General features: G+C 40.8%; 1 protein-coding gene across 2 annotated transcripts in view; it reads left to right on the top strand.

Moving 5' to 3' along the window:
* Window positions 1–21,287, top strand: part of RORA (RAR related orphan receptor A) — a 724,310-nt gene that overhangs the window by 689,079 nt on the left and 13,944 nt on the right. For both annotated transcript variants that reach the window (XM_039230592.1, XM_039230593.1), the window contains 2 exons: window positions 15,759–15,900; window positions 19,229–19,624. In XM_039230592.1, coding sequence (XP_039086523.1) covers window positions 15,759–15,900; window positions 19,229–19,624 — 538 coding nt within the window. The remainder of the gene's footprint in view (window positions 1–15,758; window positions 15,901–19,228; window positions 19,625–21,287) is intronic.

Here is a 21,287-nt window from a genome sequence, read left to right as displayed (position 1 = left end):
AAAACAAAGGGCATGAAGGGCCTGGGTGGCTCAGTCAGCTAAGTATCCAATCTCAGCTCAGATCATGATCTCTCGGTTCTTGGGTTCAAACCCCACATCAGGCTTTGCACCAACAGCTTGGGATTATCTTTCTTTCTCTCCCTCTCTCTCTACCCCTCCCCTGCTTATACACTTTCTCTCTCTCAAAATAAATAAATAAACTTAAAAAAAAAAAAAAGAAAGCAAGAGGCAGCTATTATTTTATAGTTACCATTTTTGTAGATTCCCTTCCAGATCTCATACTGCCTCAATGCCAGAGTGGGTTGTTTGGGGGTTTTTTTGTTTTGTTTTTTGGGGGTTTTTTTTGGTTTTGTTTTGGTTATCTGTGGTTCTTTTCTTCTCTCCTATTGACATTATACACTGGAAATCACAAAGATACACAATTAAAACTTAATTTTATTAACAGATTGGGCCTATGCCCAGCCTGGGACCTATGCAGTGGTATGTGTTGATATTTGATGCATATGGTATTTGCTCTGCAATTATAGTTCCTCTCTGCTATAATTAATATTTTTATTTCTAGTTGTGGTGAAGTCGAGAGACTTCTGCTTTTGCCGTTGATGTTAATGATTTATCATGCTCTAACCAGGTGAGGGTGGTTATAGCATCATAAATTATAAATAATTTATCTCCGTGATAGGATCATTAGACATAAGGATAATTTCTAATTATATATATAAATAGATATCTAATGAAAGGAAAGAAAGGGACTCAAGTCATTTTTGGAGCTAATCACTTTGTGAATGTATTTTCAATTGCGTTTTAAAGTCAACCACCTGAAACCATTAGAAACCAGAGACCCTATTTAATTGCTGAAATGATCATTTATTTTACCACATATTTACTTAGGTAAGCATTGCACGTAAACAGCAAAACTGGTAGAAGTTTTGTAGCTGTTTCTCTGGTTCTCTGGTAACCCCAGTCTCCATGTCCCCTTTGCTACCTATGGAGAGACAGGATTGTGTCATACTTATGATCTGACTTTGGAACAAGACTAACAAGACTGCCTGGGTTTGAATCTTATTCTGCTGTTCACTGGCTTGAGCACCCACCCAACTTCTCTGTGCCTCTCTTTCCCCGTCTGTAATATGAAGACAGTAATTGTAGTTATTTCCTGGGGTTATCACATGCACTTAGGTAAAGCACTGAGAAAAATTCCTGGCCTATAACAATCCCTCAGTAAGTGGTGGCTGTTGTTATAATCATTCCTAGCCAAGTTCCACATGCTTGAGTCATGCTACTGTAGTCAACTATCATTTCCAGGACATGTGTGGGTCAAGTCTTGGTTTTATGACCATTTGCTATTTGTTATGCAGACCCTGATAATAAAAACAAAATATGAGAACCACCCCACCTTGGGGCCAGGCACCATTTAAGAACTGTAAGGATCCAAAGACACAGAAGACCTGATCCTTCCCTCAAACAGCTCATGGTCTAGTTGGAGATGAGGTCTGCATAGGAAAAGCTAAATAGCAATGCAAGAACTAAATCCTAGATTTAGTAAACCAGAAAAAAATTTTCAAAGGGCGAAGGAAGTTCAGAAAAAGATCCACCCACATAAGGTCAATTGAATTTTGAAAAGATGCCAGTTTAATTCAATGAAAGAAAGATGGGTCATTTCAAACAATATTGCTGAAACAACTAGACATTCATATGAAAAAGAAAAAAGTTAACTTCACATTTATATCCCTCACTAAAAGCAAATATTAACTTAAAGAATGTACTAAGTGGGACGCCTGGATGGATCAGTGGGTTAGGTGTCTGACTTCGCCTAGGTCTTGATCTCACCATTTGTGAGTTCAAGCCCCACATCAGGCTCTCTGCCTTCAGCACAGAGCCCGCTTCAAGTCCTCTGTGCCCTTCTTTGCCCCTCTCCCACTCACGTGTGCCCACATACACATGCTCGCTCGCTCTCTCCCTTTCTTTCTCTCACTCTTTCTGTCTCAAAAATAGAATAAACCATTTTTTAAGAAAGGGGTCAGAGGGGCGCCTGGGGGGGTCAGTTGGTTACGCATCCGTCTCTGGATTTTGGTTCAGGTCGTGATCTCATGGTTCAGATCAAGCCCCATGTCAGGCTCTGTGCTGACAACACGGAGCCTGCTTGGAATTCTGTCTCTCTCCCTCTCTCTGTATCTCTTACCCCACCCCCTGCCCTACTCACTCTCTTTCAAAATAAATAAACATTTTTTTTTTAAAAAAGAGGAAGAACAAAAAGAATATCCTATGTGAGAGACATAATGCTGTATTATTTCTAGAAGGAATCATATTTTTGTTAACAGTAGACATATAGATATTTCCTCAGACCACACGCTGAAGTCTTTACCTTATTTTAAAAAATAATAAATTGGACTTCATCAAAATTAAAAACTTGTGCCCTTCAAAAGCTATCATTAGTAAAATGAAAAGGCAAGCCATATACTGGAAGAAATAAAAGAAAAAAAAACATTTTAAAAGAAATAAAAGAACAAAAATAATAAAAAAGAACAATAACTCGAACAATGTCTTCACAAAACCTGGACAAGAAGCCAATAAATACATGGACACATTCTCAAGATCTCTAATCATTAGGGAAATGTAAATAAAACCACAGGGAAATACCATGACATAGTCACTCTGAAAGGCTAAAATTAAAATAGTACAAAACAGCAGCAAGCAGAAGAAGAACAAAAACTCTGCCAATAACAAACCTGATGAAGATGCAGACAAACTGGTGCATTTTCCAGTCTTCTGCATTCTGGGCCAGAATGCACCTCTGAAAGAAGGTGGCATATGATAACCATCAAACTAACATGTGACCTAAAGCCCGATCATAGGTGTTTACCCAAAAGAAGCACAAGCACCTGTCATAGAAAGACTTTTATATGAATATTTGTAGCACCTTTATTCACAATGTCCATAAAGCTTTGGAAACAACCCAAATGCCCATCAAGTGAAAAAGGAGTAAAAGTGGATGGTAGATGGGTAACTAAGGTCCATAGAATGGAATGCTGTTTAGCAGTAAGAGAGAAGGTACCCTATATGCACAAAACAACATTCTGGTGAATGAAAGAAGCCAGAAAAAAAGAATACGTACGGTATAATTGCACTCAGAAGTCATTCTAGGAGAAGCACCAATTTTAAGTCTATAATGGCAGAAAACAGATGTGGTTACCTAGAAGCAAGGAGAGGAATGAGCGCTAAGGGAAGGACACTTTTGTGGCTTGTAGCAATGTTGTATCTTGACTGTGGTGGTAGTTACACAGGTGTGTGCATTGTCAGAACTCATCAAGGTGGACTCTTCACTTAGTGGTGTGGTTTTGTATTTAATTTATGCCTCAATGAAGTTCATTTAAAACATATATATAAATGGGGCTCCTAGAGTGTCCCATTCTTGATTTCGGCCCAGGTCGTGATCTTGAGGTTCATGGGTCGGAGCCCTGCATCGAGTTCTGTACTGATGGTGCGGAGCCTGCTTTGGATTCTCTGTCTCCCTCTCTCTGCCATTCTTTCTCTCTCTTCTCTCTCTCTCTCTCTCAAAAGTAAATAAATAAATAAATAAATAAATAAATAAATAAATATTTAAAAATAAATTAAGGGGTGCCTGGGTGGCTCAGTTGGTTAAGAATCTGACGCTTGATTTCGGCTCAGGTCATGATCTCAGTTTGTGAGATCAAGCCCCATGTTGCTTGATGCACTGACAGTGCTGAGCCTTCTTGGGATTCTTTCTTTCCACCTTCCCACTCGGTCACTCTCTCTAACTCTTGCTCTCTCTGAATAAATAAACTTAAAAGTGTTTAAAAACTAAAAATATATATAAAAAGAACACAACCCTGGAGTAAGACCTCAGTCTATGATATGGCACAAACAGCACGTATCCACTAGGCAGGTAGAACCTACAGATGGGGAAGTCCTGGTTGCATTTTGGGGACAACATATAACCTGGTTTAGGTGAGGCATTGGGTCACTTTCTGTGGAAAGTAAGGACAGATAGGTATGCCATTCCCAAATTTATAAAGAAACCATTATGCCAAGGGTTTTATTACAAAGGTACTTTACTTGTTCTCTTGAAATAATGAGGTAATAGTGTACCAACCTTGGTCATGCCTTGAATTTTGCATTTCAGAAAAACCTAGAATCTGGGCCTGCAAGGGCCTAGGTCTGTCACTAAAGTCGTTTCTGAGCTCTTGGAACAGAATTGAGCCCCAGTCCTGGGTAAGCAGTAGGAGGGGTGTGGGGTAAGCAGAGGCAGGCCTGCATGGGAGGAGGGGCCAAGTCATGGCATAAGCAGGCAGATTAAAAGGGCAGAAATAAAACAAGAGGCTGTAGATGTTAGAAATGTTGACATTCAGTCTTCAAAGTGAATAAAACTGCTGAAGTGTTTTTAGAAAAATGGCCCCGGTTGAGGTTTCCTTTGAGAAATGGTCTATTGGTCATGTTCCACTTCCCTTTCCAGCTTCATCATTACACACAGAGGCTGCGCAGATGATGATAAAGAAAAATTCATCACACTATAAAAAACACAGTTTCTTATCTATATCTTTTAGACTTTTTGGATCTACAGTTTCACCTCTGACTTTTTAAATAATAATGTACAGCCAATATTGGGGTTAGTGAATTGATTTCTTTTTTTTTTTAATGTTTTATTTATTTCTAGGAGAGAGAGAGAGAGAGACAGTGTGAGCAGGGGAGGGTCAGAGACAGGGAGTCACAGACTGAAACAGGCCCCAGGCTCTGAGCTGGCGGTCAGCACAGAGCTCGACGCGGGGCTCGAACCCACGAACCGCGAGATCATGACCTAAGCGAAAGTCGGACGCCTAACTGACTAAGCCACCCAGGCGCCCCAAGTGAATTGATTTCTGATTACATGTAAGACCTTTTGCTCTTGGTAGGGTAAGAACAGACATGCGTTTGTTTGTCAAATACTTAGTCATCGATTAACACATGGAAGATGATGCCTTATGCAAAGTTTGCTTTGTGACCCAGAGAATTTGGAGTAGTTTCTTTGCATTAACAGTATGCTATCTGAGTGGCACCTGGGTGGCTTTGTCGGTTAAGCTTCAGACTCTTGATTTTGGCTCAGGTCATGATCTTAGGGTTGTGGGATCGAACCCCATGTTGGGCTCTGTGCCGAGAGCATGGAGTCTACTTAAGATTCTCTCCCTGTTCCTCTGCCCCTCCCCTGCTTGCATGCACACATGTTCTCTCTCGCTTTCTCTCCAAAAAAATTATTTAAAAAAAACAATATGGTATCTGAGATTAACAATAAAAAGCCTTTTCAAAGGTATCCACAGTGCAAAATTGGTGCTTTTCTTTTTTTCTTCTGAAAGAGTTAAAGCAATTTCTGGAGCTTTTTATGTATTGGGCTAAAAAGAAATGTCCATAAGTATTCCATTTGGGCTCAAATTGTTTTTTAGAGGATTCTAATATTTTTATTTTAGTTGTGAAATGTAATGAGCTTTGGAGCAATTTTACCCACTTTTCAACAATGATATATTCCTTCCCAACATTTTTTTTAAGTTTATTTATTTTTAGAGAGAGAATATGTGTGCATGCATGCATGCAGGAGAGGGACAGAGAGAGAGTAAGAGAAAGAATCCCAAGCAGGCTCCACACTGTCAGCACAGAGCCCGATGCAGGCTCGAACCCATGAACCATGAGATCATGACCTGACTCAAAATCAGGCATCAAATGCCCAACCTACTGAGCCACCTAGGCACCTCCGGCATTTTATTTTAATGTTTTATGGCAGCTGGCCCCAGTATTAGCGCTAGCCATTTAAAACGAAAATTATACTTAGCTGTTTCTGCATCCTGTGACATCAGGGTTTCAGTTCTGTTATATACAGATGATAAGGGGAAAAAAATGTATTTAGTTCACTCTTCCAGTGCTGTGATGAAATACACTAGTAGTAGGATGTGTTAAACTCCAATGTGCATCCACATGATTTGGATTTTTTATTGTTGTCATATTTTTTGTTTCTTCATTTTGGTCATAATCATATCTGAGTAACTACTGAGTAACATAGATAGTGCTGGACCTCTGGCCTTGTCGTCACTAGGGGCTCTAACATAGTGTCCGACTCGGGGAAGGGCCCCTCATGCTAACCTGGGGAATCGCTGCTGTTGAATGTGTTCATTTGGATCAGGTCTGAGTGTCGCAGATCACAGTATGCTAAAGCAGACATCTACACTTACTAAATATGACACGTGAGGTCAGCTTTAATCAGAGATCATCTGCACATACAATTCTACCGGGAGGCCAGTCATTATTGAAGGGGAAAGTAATTCAGGAGATCTGTGATTCCATGATTTATTGCTGCCAAGATGTATGCGTGTGGAGCTGTACCAGCTAACTTGTGCGAATGAGGTTGCCTCTTCTTTTCCAAAGAACAAATTCTCTTCTTCATTTGCTTCCTTGGAGATTTTACTTCCTGCCCCCACCTCCCTGCAATTTAATTCTATCATTTCCCTCTGCCTCTTCCTGTTTCTGATTTTAATCTATTCATGCCCTCTCCTTACCCCTCAGTAAGATTACGTCAACAATTATTTTCTTTCTTTCCTTTCTTTCCTTTTTTCTTTCTCTTTCCTTTAAATACTTAACTCTCTGCCGATGTTTATCCAAAAATATTTATTCTTCCTCACTCCCATACTTGTGAATATTCTCAACAGAAAGTTCCCAAGAGAAATAAAATTGTAACAGTTCATCTTTTACATAAGGGATTCTCTGCTGTGACAGGGAGACATAACACTCTCTTCAAGAGTTCCCCCCCCCATTCCAATTTTTTAGTTGTATCAGAAAATACAATAATTTAGGCAGGCATAGGAGCATTCACAATAAATCATAGAGTTATGAATAAATCTTGGTTGTCAAAAGCAAATGTGTAGCCGTTCCAAAGCGTCTGCCATTAGAATTCAGCAAGGCAGCTGTCAGCTGTTTTCTTGTAATTAAACAGCCAATGAACAGCTAATTAAGACATATGTGTATACAGAAGTGGAAGTGGGTATGTTAATGAACTGTAGGAATCAATTCATTAAGTGAAAATTGTCAAAAGACCAAACATCGGATCAGCATTTCAGCCTATGCCTTACTGAGAAGGAGCCCCAAACAGGAGGGGAGCCCCCTCAGAGCAAGATCCTCTGAGCACCTTTCTAACCACACCCATTGTCCTCTGTCCAGCCAACCCTCACTTTCGGGCAAAACTATCAATAACCCCCATAGGAAATGCCATGTTTATTAAGTAGATCCAGCAAATGAAAATGTTTTCCTACCCATACGTAAGCCTGGTATTCAGTACCCTGTAAAGTGTCACCTCCCTCTCCTGTGTCTAAACTGTTACATGGAGCTTTGAGTACAGACCTGAAAAAGTGGGCCTTGAGCATTTATTTGTTTGGTTTTGTTGTTTATCTCTTTTTGTTTGATCTGTCGGACATGTTTGCCTCAATGCTTTTTTGGTACTGTATTAAGAAGTCTATGGCATTTGGAATAAGATGCACGCAGGATCCAGCTCTTCCCCTTGCCTGCTGTGCGACTTTGGACACAGGGCTTAGCCTCTGTGCACTCTAATTTTCTCACTGTAAAACAGAGACAGCAATACCTGCTTTGCAAGGTTGATGTGAATTACAGATCCGTAATGTTTACAAAGTGTCCTACACAGTGCCTGGTATTGAATAGGTGTTCAGCATATGATTGTCACCATAGGTTTTAATCAGTACCATCGTTTTTCCCCCCTCTGGTCATTCATTCAACAAGTATTTGTTGGCTTTTTGAAGTACTGGGTTAACTACTGGAAAGAAACAAAGCTGTCAGTGAGGGAGACCTGGCTCTAAGGGTGTACATGGGAGGGCCCCTCGACCAGTCTTGGAAGGGATAAAGTCAGAGAAAGTGATTATGTCCGTGAATTCTGAAGAGAAGGGGAGAGCTTCCAGGAAGTGGGGGTGATGTGGGGGGCTGAGGGGATGGCTGTCCTTTGAGGAACTGTGAACACAGCAGTTTAGCCTTGGCTAGAGTATGACTTTGAGAAGAGGAGTGAACGTAGGAGAGAGATGCCTGAACATGTGGTCATGGCCTGGTCATTAGTAGAGAGCTATTGAGGACTAATAAGCAGAGAAGTGGCTTGGTCAGGTTTATGTCTTAGAAAAGATCTCCAGTGACTGTATGAAAATGGATTGGAGAGAGTGTGAATGGAAGCAGGAACTCCATTTGGGAGGCTGTGTAATAACCAATTCGGCAGGTTACAGATATGGAGTGTTGAGAACATTGCAATAGAGATGGAGAGAAGTAGATGGATTTGAGAAATATGCAAGTGGCAAGAAACAGCCTAATACAGTGACTGCATGGGTGTGAGAGGGGAGGAGGCAGGGAAGCAATGAAGCCTATCATTCTGCCCTGAGTAACTGGGATGAAGTTGGTCCCTTGGCCGAGCAAGCAAGCACTGAAGGAGACAAAGCTAGGAAATGGGCAGTGGGTTGGGATATGTTCTGTTCTGGAATAAAGACAAAACCACTCAGCTGAAGTTCTGGAGAGAGAGAGAGAGAGAGAGTGTGTGTGTGTGTGTGCGCGCGCGCGCCCACAGGGTTGGGGGTGAGAAGGCTATAGAAGGCCAAGCCACAGCTTTGCAGAAAGGCCCATCCAAAGTAGGGAAGATTCATTCAGATAGTCTGATGGGAATCTGGGGAAGGACTGGGCTCTGTCCAGTCACTTGCTGGTCATATTTTAACAACTGACTCATTGGAAAACAGTATCTATCTGTATGTACCAAACTTCAGTGTGTACTTCATGGACATAATGTCATGCAACTTACAAATAGTAAAATCGATAGTAGTCTTCATTATAAACTTCATATAGACCAATGGTTGTCGCCAAATGCCCTCAGTGATTTTTGCTGAACTCCTCTATCCGTAGGTATAGTTGCAGTTAATGAAAGACTGTAGTGTCAACATGAATGTTGATACTTCCATTTGCATTAATGAATAAGAGGAAAGTGAAATAAGGGAAACGTGTTTTGTAACTTCACTCATTCATCAGTGATGACATGAGCAACCTCTTTCCTGAGTCAGATAATAGTTTTTAAACACTAGAATATTTCCTCACATTAGTTGTGCTGTTCACAATGTAGTAGCTACAGACATTACATTATTTTTTTATTTTTTTTATTTTTTTAAATGTTTATTTTTGAGAGAGACAGAGTGTGTGCGATGAAGGGTTGGAGAGAGAGGGAGATAGAGAATCTGAAGTGGGTTCCAGGCTCTGAGCTGTCAGCACAGAGCCTGATGTGGGGCTCGAACTCACAGACCGCAAGATTGTGACCTGAGCTGAAGTCAGACATTTAACTGACTGAGCCACCCAGGCGCCCCAGAGACATTACATACTTTTAACTTCAGTTCACATCACTTTTTTGTGGATCACTTTTTAAATTTAGACTATAAGTAGAACAATAAATCAAGCCCTCATTTGTAGCTTTTGCTTGTTTCCATTGGTATAAATCCTCCTAGGACCTGGTCAATTTCAGGCCTCCCAACACAACGTCTCACTGAACGCACAGCAGGGAAGATGCACACAGTAGCACACCATTCTTTAGTAGCTACACCATCTGGATGTAATTGATGTAAAAAACCTCAAGAGCATGGATAATAACAAAATAATAATAAGTTAATTTTTAATAATGGTGATGTTTAACTATTGGTTCACAAAATTCCTGAAGTTTTAACACTTGGCTCTTGCAACCTGCTGTGAGGCTTCTCCCATACACCACGGCCTCAGTCCCAGCCCTGGGGAGCTCCAAATTAGTAGGATTGATAAACAATTCTGTAGTGTAGAGTCAAAAGTTAGGCAATAGAATTTCCCAGAGGGTGCAAGCAGAAATGGGAAATAAAACTCAATGAAAGACACTTTGAAAGGCTAGGTAAAATGAGGGAGGAAACATTGGAGAGTTGCCTTTGAGGCTGTGGAAATGGATGCGGACGGTTGGTGTGTATGTGGAAATCAAAGCCGTGTGGCATTACTTTTGTCAGCCCAGCCCTTGAGGAGGGATATTTAAGTGAGAGGGTACTGTGCTCAAAAGTAGGACACTGGAGTTTGAGTCTTCTTAGTAATGCTTAATCAGGCATGGGACAAGCTTAAATCAGTCACTAACCATCCTGAGCTTCATTTTTGTTATCTACAAAACACAAAAACTAGAGTAGATCTATGGTTCTTAACAAGGGAAAGGCAGTGGAGTTTTTAGGAACCTTTGTTAAAATATTTATCATATAAAAGTGATCTCTCTTGGGGTTTTTTACCTGCAAAAATGGCACTTTCATATTGTTCAAACTATATATATGTTCAGGACTATATCCCCAAGGTTCTGGTTCAGTAAATTTCAGAATGCTTCATGGGTGTTCTGATGCACCATCTGTTTGAGAACTACTGAACCTGATAATCTCGCAGCTTCCTTCCAGTTCTAAAAGCCTCTTTGTATTACTCTAATTTACTCTTTGCAGTAACTGCATGTTGGTATGCTGCCACTAGGTGGTGATCATGTGCCACAGTCACATCAAGTTCTGCTACCCTCAAGTTCTCTGCTCAAGCCCACCATGTTCACAATGGCACATCTCCATGTATTTTGACATCCATAAAAATGTCTTCTTTTAAGAAAACCAAAGAAGTAATTTTGGCAATAAAACTCCAAAATTATGAACTTAATATCTTTTCTAGCTAACTCATAGCTTCAGAACTTTCTCTCTTCTTTATACGTATCTTTTCAGTTCTACCCAAGGCTCCATGAACTGGCTTGTAGTATTCGTTCTCTCTGTGTGGCCCCAAACTCCCCAACCCCTAGAACTTGTGTCTCAGCTCACTCATTTCTCACTCTGACCCTCTACAGGATTATTCCCCAGTCAGTAAGATCCTGCTTTTACATCTATGAACATATTTCTACCTCTACCTTTCTTCCTCATCCTTATGTGTTCTTTAGCTTTAAATATTTTCAGTTTAACTTCCCAAATCCGTAAGCCTCTGAGAAACCTCAAGGAATGCTGCAATGAAAAAGAAAGAAAGAGGAGAGAGGGAGAGGAAGAGGGAGAGGGAAAGGGAGAGAGAGAGAGAGAGAGAAAGAGATAATGAAAGAAAAAAAGAAAAGAAAAGATAGAAGGAAGGAAGGCAGGAAGGAAGGAAGGAAGGAAGGAAAGGAAGGAAAGGAGAAGACCAAGCTCTCATTCTGTCTGAAATGCAGAGTTCAGTGTTCATCTGAGTCATACAGGCTTACCCTCTCTCTCCCTTCATGGCTCTCACCTTATAACCCTACCTGACCCATCCCATCTGGTATGTGATAGCTCTCCTTGTGGGCATGACTGCTGTCTTAGTCCAAAAGGAATATCTCTTCTCTGGCTCTTAGCCACTCCTAGAACTTTCAGCAGGCACTTGCTCAACTTACTCAATGAAGAATAAATGGTGTGAAGAGCAAGGTGTATCTATTTGCTCTCCTGCTTTCCCCGATCCCTTCAAAGCTGAGTCATCTAAAGAAGTATAGTTCTTTTCCAAGTTGATAACTTGGAAGCCAGACATTAGTTCCAGCCTCAGTGCTGTTGCTCAGAGCACATGTGGAATGCTTCGTGGATTTGCCTTGCAATTTATGGCATAATTACTCAGATGTCTTTAAATGGCTTGGTGTCTTTGAAGTAAGTTTGCTGTTGTTTGTTGTTTTGCTTGTTTTCCAAATAAGCCAAAGTAATTTAGAAATAAGTAAGGTGAACAGGAGATATATCCTCTGGTCAGAAAATCGTGAGATCATGAGACTGGTTTTCTCATGTGACTCTAACCCACATTGGGAGGTGGCTATAGAAGAGAATTCTATAAAATGCCTGGGCAGGGCCCTTTAGTCTGCTAAAGGGGCTAACCTGAAGGAAAACAGCAATTTCAGAGTATATCAGTCTTGCTGCTTTATTTGTATCTGTTTCTTTGCCTAATTTAATGGTTGCCCTCTATGAGAACAGCCAAGTGGGAATCCTTTTGACATGCAAGGGAAGCAGAAAAATAAGAAAGGATGAAAGTGTGAGTTCTGGAATTAAGCCATGTGCATTTAATCTCCTGCCTTTACCCCATTCTAGAGGTGGGGCTTTGAGCAAGTCATTGTACCTAAAAGCAAGGAAATGATGATGCCTCCCTCATATTGCCCTTGTAATAATTAAATGATGTCATCCACATAAAGCACAGGGTACCTAGAACAAAATCACTGTTTTAACAATACCTTAGGGGCACTGTGGTGGCTCAGTCAGTTAAGCGTCCAACTTCAACTCAGGTCATGACCTCATGACTCGTGAGTTCGAGTCCTGTGTCGGGCTTTGTGCTGACAGCTCAGAGCCTGGAGCCTGCTTCATATTCTGTGTCTCCCTCTCTCTGCACCCCTACCCTGCTCATGCTCTATGTCTATGTCTCAAAAATAAATAAACATTTAAAAATTTTTAGAAAAACAAAACCTTAGATTTGTTTTAATCAGATAGATAAGACACACAGACGCAAAAATGTCATGAAGAATGAAGGTTTTATACTCACAGGTCCTCAGGAAAAGGAGGCGCAGCATGGCATGCAGGGGAGACCACAGTGGGAAGTACCAGGATCAGCCAGAGGTTGAGGGAGGAAGCTGAAAATGTGGGCAAAAGCCTTGTTGTGATTTCCCCTAGGAAGTTATGGGCAGGGCTGTGTAAGCAAGTTTAAGGTTTGCTAGTTTTCATGATTTTAGCCAACTCTGGCTCCTGAGTTGTCTGGTACCTGGTCCTAGGGTAATTTGGGCAGGGCCATAGTGGCCCAGAGTGTGAGAGCCTTGTAGAGTGAAGTGGTTGGGTATATAGGCTCTGGATTGGTTGGCTTGCCTATGAAAAGTGTGCTCCCAGGTAAGTTGTTAGAGATGCCTAGGAATTAGCAAGCCCTGGAATATGTAATGTCTCTGGGTCACAAGTTCTCAAGATGTCAAAGCATAAAAAGTATGGAAAATATATGGTTAATACAAGTACTCATTAAAATTTCTCTGTCATCATCATTGTCATCATCATCATCACCATCACCATCACCATCCTCTCTCAGCATTCCCTGGTAGAAGAGCAAATTGATAGCTTCTATGCAAGCATTCTGGAAGTTACTGGTGATGGTTGATACTAATTTGAGTTTAATAACTGGAAACTAAAAACTAGCATCCTTTTCTGTTAATGAGCCAGCCATTATTCAAGACCTGTGTCTAGTTCTGGATTTCATATTTTTGAAGGAAGTAGAGAAATTTGAGAGGATTCTGAGAAGAAACACTTAAGGTGGGAAAGAAAGGTGACAGATGCTGTGGTTTGGTTTACGGGTGAGGTATTGGAAGATAGGGTATCCATCCACAAGAACTGCTTCCATTTAAATAAAAAGGAGATCATTCAGACATTCTCCGTAGTCGGTGATCATAGAACAAAACGGTGCAGGTTAATTGTGAGGCAACAAAATTCAGCTTCAACTAAGGAAAGCGAGTAATTCCTGATCCTAGGCACCTGTACAGAGAGCCAACATGGAGGGTCTGAATGGTGGTAGAGTCTCAAGAAAGAAAAAGACACCTCTCAGCTTTGACAGAGATTATGTATCTCAGACAAATTGAATACCTAGCCAGGTGACCTCTTGGTATCTCTTTCTAAGGATTATCTGCCTCTGTTACCATTTATATTTTCCTGAATTCTCTCCATTAAGACCGAAAGAAAGCTTTACTGCTTCTCATTTCCTTTTCACAGAGAAAAAAAAATACACAAAACAAGTGGAAAAGCCCACAGCTTTTTTTGAGAAAAGAGAGATTGCTTCACAAAAGAGGCCAGACTTGATATAAGGGAGATTCAAAGCACATCAGACAGACAGTCTGAGACCCTGGACCCTCAGCCTTGCTCATGTTTAGGTTAGTGAGTGGTTTGGCAGAGAGCCAGGAGCAGGTGTTAGGTCAGTGCCCTAGCCCCTCCCATTCCAGGTTGACTTCCAAAACAAAGAAGCGGGAACTAAGGTCATACCCCTCATATCCATTGATTTAATCCACAGTCACTCACCTATCACAAAAGAAAGCAGATGTACGAGATTGCACTTCCCAAGTAGTTCACAGAACTTTCCACCTACATATTGTAGAAAATTCAAAACATACAGATAAACAGAAAGATGTTTATTTTTATCACCTTTTTATGTCAATAATTATATTTCTGAAATAACTATTTTAATGGTTTCTGAATGTATGGATATCCAGTTATTCTTCCAATTCACTAATGCAGGACATTTAGCATCCTTCTAAATTATTTTTATATTACAGATGTATACGATGAACATCCTCATAGATAAGTCTTTATACCATTCTTAATATTCCTTTAAAATATATTCCCTAAAAGATAATTACTGATTTAATAAATAGACATGTTTGCAAGGATTTTGATACACTGCCAAATTGGCCTCCAGAAAAATCTTTTGGCCAGAAGGTACCCTTGTCAGTTTGTCCACTACTCTGTCAGTTTTTCAGGATTTTACCTCTCCCCTCTCCCCTAGCATCCCCTTTATTGGGGTCACATATCTTTAACATTAAGGATTTGAGGATAGTAGTACTCTTTGTACCATTCGTGGCTCTGGGTACCTTCCTTTTCTTCAGCACCTCCCCAGCTTGTGAAACCACTAAGAGATAAGTCAACAAGAAAAATGCACCCAACCTCCCCCTAGGTTTAGAAATCAAGAAATGTGCTTCTAAATAATGTATTAAGGAAGAAATCTATTGAAAAATTTGAGCATGCTTTCAAATGAATGGTAATGAAAATACTACATAGCAAAACGTGTGGGTTACTTCTGAAACATAAAGAAAAGGAAAATGTGCAGCTTTAGGGAAAATGATAAACACTGAAAATTAATGATGTAGTGAGAATTCAGCTCAAGAAATTAGCAAAAATGAATGAGTGAATGAATGAATAAATGAATGAGTGAATGAATGAATAATTGAATGAGTGAGTGAATGAATGAATGAATGAATGAAATCCTTGAGATCAGTACCTCCTTGGCATCTTTGTATACCCGCTCATTTCCAAAACAATGCTTAACAAATAAGTAGAACTTGAAGAACATCAGATTGTATTTGCTAAATAAAGGCCATAACTCTGGACACATGGTATTTCCAAACTGTCAAGGATTGAGGAATATTCCCATTCTGATTGATCTGCCAAGATCATCCATCCAAATGTCATTTAAGTTCTTGGGGCAGTAGATTCTGTCTTAAGAAATGCAAGATGCCTGGAGTATGGTGGAGTTAAGTGCGCTAGTGTGATTACCCAGGGTAGGAGGATTGCAGTCACCATGAGTTCGACTGAAGCAGCATTTTCCTTATCTCTGGACATCCCAGAGAAGTGTTTTGAGTTTATTTCTCTAAAAATATTTTGGAGAGAAAGGTTAAAGATAAGTGCTTTTGTACTGATCCATCAAGCACATGGTTTTGGTCCTCAGAAGCCAAGAACAGGGCCTGATCTTATGCCTTTCACATAGGCAACTGTCTGCTGGAATTAAAGAAAGTTTTGTGTGTGTAAGGGACAGAGGCTTAAGCTCTGGGGATCAATTTTACCCAAGAAACAGAAGTGACTTTAATTTCATTAATAGTCTCATGGATGATTCTGCTACAACTTTAATTCTCCATTAAACATTAATGCTGCTCAGTGCTTAGTATACTGCCTTCAGTATCAAACGGCTCAAACCGACACTAACCTGTTTTATATTTTATAACCGAATCACAGGGCTTTTTCAGGAGAAGTCAGCAAAGCAATGCCACCTACTCCTGTCCTCGTCAGAAGAACTGTTTGATTGATCGAACCAGTAGAAACCGCTGCCAACACTGTCGATTACAGAAATGCCTTGCCGTGGGGATGTCTCGAGATGGTGAGCCCTCGTACTTTGAGTTGTATAGTCATAAGGGCTCCTGAAAGTACCTTCTGAGTCCTGGACCCAGAGCTGCCCAAATATGGCCCCTCTGTCCCTCCCCTTCCCCTACACCACCCCACCTTCTCTGGTGGCTTTGTGGGGTCCACAATGGTTACTTCCTCCTCTGTAATCCATTGGAGTCAGCTGGGGATGGGAGCGGCATGGAAGAGAAGCACGTGTGGTCAGAACACCTTCAAAGTTTTGACATTGAAGACATTACAGGTTGATGAATTGATTGAAAGTAAGTGTCATCTGAGGACCTAAATAAATATACCTCATATAGGCATTTTTTCCCCAGTAAGAAATATAAGCCGGAGCTAATCGTTAACATGCTTTATACTTGTAAGCTTATTGGCAGTTGGAATGAATTAGCTTTTATGTTAACTGACTATTTTGAATCACGTACCAAAGTCATATGTTTGAGTTTTAAATTTTTTATTAAGTTTTTTATTTTAATTCCAGTGGAATTAGCATACAGTGCTATATTAGTTTCAGGTGTACAATATAGTGATTCAACATTTCCATACAACACCTTGTGTTCATCATGACAATTTCACTCCTTAATACCTATCACCTCTTTAACCCATCCCTCTTCCTGCCTCCCCTGTGATAGGCTTTATTTTATTTTAAGAGTGCCCTCAGTTAAAGTTATTATTTCTTTTTTCAACAAGAACATTTTTTTACTAAAAGCATACTTCAGAATACATGGTTCTAAGAGATATATGTAAAATATTCCATCCAAGAAAAATACAATACACATTTTCTTTAAGTTTCTTCAAATCCCCTGGTTAAGTCACGTAAAAAGAGACATAACAAATATTTTAAATTTAAGAAGACTGAAGTCATACCAAGTATATTTTCTAACCACAATGGTACAAAACTAAAGATCAATGATGAAACTCAGCTGGAAAATCTACAATGTAAATATTCAATATTTAATATGTACATATTAAACAACACACTACTGCACAAGCATGGGCCAAATAAGAAATCAAACAGCAAATTAAAATACATCTCAAAAGAAAAAGTACATACACAGAATGTGTGAAAACAGTTTAAAGCATGGCTCAATGACAAAATTTTTTTGCCTTAAAAGAAGGCATGTTAAGAAATAGATCCTTCAAATGTAAAACATTTCAAGATCTTCCTGTAAAACTATCTTAAGTACATGGAATAATCAAACCCAGATTTCAAGACAGTTGTTCTTATATGGGGAAGCCGGGCAGAAAATATAGTGGATACTTTTATGAATATACAGGCTGTCTGGCTCTCTTAAGAGATCCCTTGAAGGAAACCTCTCTTTCATTGGAATTACAGTCTGTGGGAATTACTTCAGAACACTGGGCAGGCATTCTGAAAGCCTGTCTTTCCCCCTAATTAGATGTTCTTGGGGCCCGTAGACCTGCCCAGGCATAAGTTGTGATATCCTTCAGTAGTGGTGCACAGGATGGTCTTTTAGAATGTGTAGGAACAAAAATACAAAGTCTGGGGCATAAGAAGATGCAAGTCACAGGGGTGCCTGGGTGGCTCAGTGGGTTAAGTATCGGACTTCAGCTCAGGTCATGATCTCACAGGTTTGTGGGGTCAAGCCCCGCGTCAGGCTCTGTCCTGACAGCTCAGAGCCTAGAGCCTGTTTCAGATTCTGTGTCTCCTTCTCTCTCTGCCCCTCCCCTGCTCACACTCTGTCTCACTCTCTCTCTCAAAAATAAATACATGTAAAAAAATTTTTTAAAAAAGAAGATGCAAGTCACAGAAATGATATTCTCAGAAATCCCTATGATCGGCACCTCTGGAGAGTTCATCTTCCGATGGCTCTAAACTGACAAAGTTAGGCATTTCTCTTATGAACCTGTAAGCTAAGAACACAAGGTGTGTGTACACCTATGGTTATCAGTCCCTCTGGGTATTCTAGAGTATTCTTTTTAAAAAAATAAAGTATACCTTCAGTATGCCTCTTGGCTGTTTTGCACTTATATGGCAGCACACATTGTTGTGGGTTTGACATGAATGTTGGGGCTTATGCAGTGACAGGCCTGAAATCTAGAGCTCAGAACAGCCTGCTCGCTGCCTACCCAGCCCCACCCAAGTTTGTTACCTGAGTCGTGGAAACTGGAAACGGGCCGAGATCCCAATCCCTTGTTTCCTCTGTATAAAGGAACAGCATGTCTTCCCTGGCAGAACATGAATCTCCCAGCTGGTCTAGGTGGTGGCCCCGGTTCCCAGCTTCATTTGCATCTATCTTGCTTCCTGCCCCTCGACTCATGGTATTATAATGATGGTCATGTGGGTGCATTTATCCACCTAATCAGGTATTAATATAACCATAATCACTTAGTAGATCTTAGTTCCTCCAGCAGAGGCTTTCTCTGCATACACAGAATCAGGCTGACAAGTAAATGGGTTAGTGGGAGCGTTCGGACCTGGAAATTATAGGGCTCCTTTTATCGGTTATCTGGTGTTTCAGGAGAGATCGTTTGGGATTCTGAATGAACTGGATAGTTACTACGCTCATTGCTTTACTTGAATATGGGCACACATCACAAGGAGACACTTGCAAACACAAATTTGCCCAACAGGGATCTTGCACAGTGTTTGCCCTTCCCAAAATTCTGACTCTTTTTACTGGAAGCTAAATGACAACAGCAGAAAGTCACTTAATGATGGGCCCAAGGGTTTCACAGGGGTCACCTTGACCCGGGAGGATGAGAGGGGGCTTCTTAGGTCTCGTAGACTCAGAAACATAATTTCGGGCATTGCAAAGACCTCATCCAGTCTGTTTAGGTGTCTCAGCAAAGCCCCAGACTCGGGCTGTTGGATTGAAAAGGAGCAAATGAATGAATGCGTGAAATGAATGAAAGTTGAGATTAGGCTGCTTGTGCTTCAATGTACCTCTGTGAGTCTGCATCCCTGTACGCGGGTCTAAACCTTGGGAAGAGAAAGAGGTGGTCTAGGCAGGCTGCATGGGTAGAGAATGAACAAGCCCATTAGGTCACATATCAGTGGTTCCCACTGAGCGCGTAGGACTGTGTGACAGGAGAACATACGTGGTCATTGCCCTTCCACCAGTCCTAGGTCTGTTTCTGAAACTTAGTTCCTCCGGGGTGTGGAGCAGGCCTGTGCGGGGTGGGACTGTTTTCACCTCTGGATCATATGCTCATTTTGCGGTTGTGTGGTTTTTGATGGAGATTGTCCGAGACGAGACTTAAAAGGAACCCCTAAAGCATGCTGGAGAGAGTAATAAAGAAAAACATATTGTATATGGCGCGGTTTGGCTTTTTTCTTCCAGCTGTAAAATTTGGCCGAATGTCAAAAAAGCAAAGAGACAGCTTGTACGCGGAAGTACAGAAGCACCGGATGCAGCAGCAGCAGCGAGACCACCAACAGCAGCCCGGAGAGGCTGAGCCGCTGACTCCGACCTACAACATCTCTGCCAACGGGCTAACAGAGCTTCACGAGGACCTCAGCAACTACATTGACGGGCACACCCCTGAGGGGGGCAAGGCTGACTCTGCTGTCAGCAGCTTCTACCTGGACATACAGCCTTCCCCAGACCAGTCAGGTCTTGATATCAATGGAATCAAACCAGAACCAATATGTGACTACACACCAGCATCAGGCTTCTTTCCCTACTGTTCTTTCACCAATGGAGAGACTTCCCCGACTGTGTCCATGGCAGAATTAGGTAATGGCCTCCATGTTTCCATTGTGATGCATTACTCATGCCTTTACAAGTAAATGGGATATGTTGGACTTTCCTGTAATGAGTTACGTTATTTAAAAACTAGAAGAGCAGTTCACCTTTGCCATTTGGGCCACTTCACATTTCCACCCTGCCCCTTTGCTTTTGACTATGCCCTATTTCCCATCGCATATCCAAGAAGCGCATTGACCTGTGAGCATCAGATATGGAAGAGCATGAATGTTTAAATTCCACAGAAACTATAAGCTCAAGGAACAGCCCTATTAATTTTGTTCATTATTTTCTTTAGTTATATTCCAGGTATTTCTTTATACCTGAAGTCAAAAAAATGTCAGCCCATACCCCGAACTGGTCTGTACACATGTTTTTTGACCAGAGCAGAGTTTTAAGATTTTTGAATCAGCTGCAAAACTTTTAAACGTAGACAGTTCTGCTGAGAAGTTCAAATGTTTAGCTCCTGTGAGAGGGAAAAAAATCTAATTACGCTGGACCAGCATTTGTGAATGACAATAAGCAACTGGTCCCAGTTAGGCCCTAACACCTTTACGTGTTTTCCCGTTTTATGTCACTGCCCAGCTCCTGTGTCATCTAGGTTTTGCAACCCTGATGTATTCCATAAATGTTAAAGGGAAATTGGCGTCTTTATTTGCCAAAATGGTTTGGTGATGGATATTGGTGACAACACATGTATTTCATAGAAGAAGATTCACCATGCAAAACAAAACAAAACTTGTCGTTTCCTAATTCATGTGTGACGTTGTTGCTTTTTGGGAAATGTGACCTAGGAATATTGATAACACAGGCAATGGAAGACTTGCCATTTCAAGGAGGTTGTGTTAACAACCCTTGTTACAATATTTGATCGATGTTTAGGTACAACACTATTATTAGAGAAACTTTGGTAAGCAACTTTGCAGTCCTAGAATTTGATGTGCTCGTCCCTATGATTCTTCACACAAGGCTGTAGTCCTTTGGGATATTTCAATTAGTTGCTCTGGAGGTGACTAAGTTAACACGAAGAGAGAATGGAGACTTCAGATGGAAAAGAACCAGCAGGTTCTGACTTGAGCACAGACATTCTTAGTTCACAGAAATGACGCTTGTGTTCTTTAGATGGTTTCTCCACCTCTGTACCCCATAAAACATTTTAAGTGAAATTTATATTTCCAGTAAAATCTTTCTCCAAATAGAACAAATTGAATGTTCTTTACGGTTTTTACACAAGCACCTCTTTATGGGTCTAAATTTAAATCCTCAAGAGCAGGGACATTTTAAGCTCAGTCTTTAACCACTGAACAGCATTAAAGGTGTATCGCAGCTCTTTTGATTAACAGAGGAACCTCTGAACTAGGAGCCAAGCTGAGCAGAGGTAGGTTTGATATTTTTTTCTTGAACTAGAACAAAAACCTTCCGTTTTTGTCGTGAAATCTTGGCTGGCCGAGACTTAAGCAAGACTGTAATGAAAGTGAAATTTTCAGAAATGAATACGGATGTGATTGAAAGCTGACATGATATGAAAAATGACCTGGCTCACTCTTGGTGTGCTCCCACCTTATCATAAATACTAGTGAATCTGGCCTGTTGCTTGTCAAATAGTCAACTCTGAAGTAAATCCGTAGGGCTTAGCCAGAGCGTTGCCCTTAAA

Source organism: Hyaena hyaena, unplaced genomic scaffold (genome assembly GCF_003009895.1).
Source record: "Hyaena hyaena isolate Hyena2069 unplaced genomic scaffold, ASM300989v1 scaffold_49, whole genome shotgun sequence".
In the NCBI taxonomy this organism is placed as follows: Eukaryota; Metazoa; Chordata; class Mammalia; order Carnivora; family Hyaenidae; genus Hyaena; species Hyaena hyaena.
The sequence above is the reverse complement of the archived record's forward strand: the minus strand, read 5'-3'. Positions and strand labels throughout refer to the sequence as shown.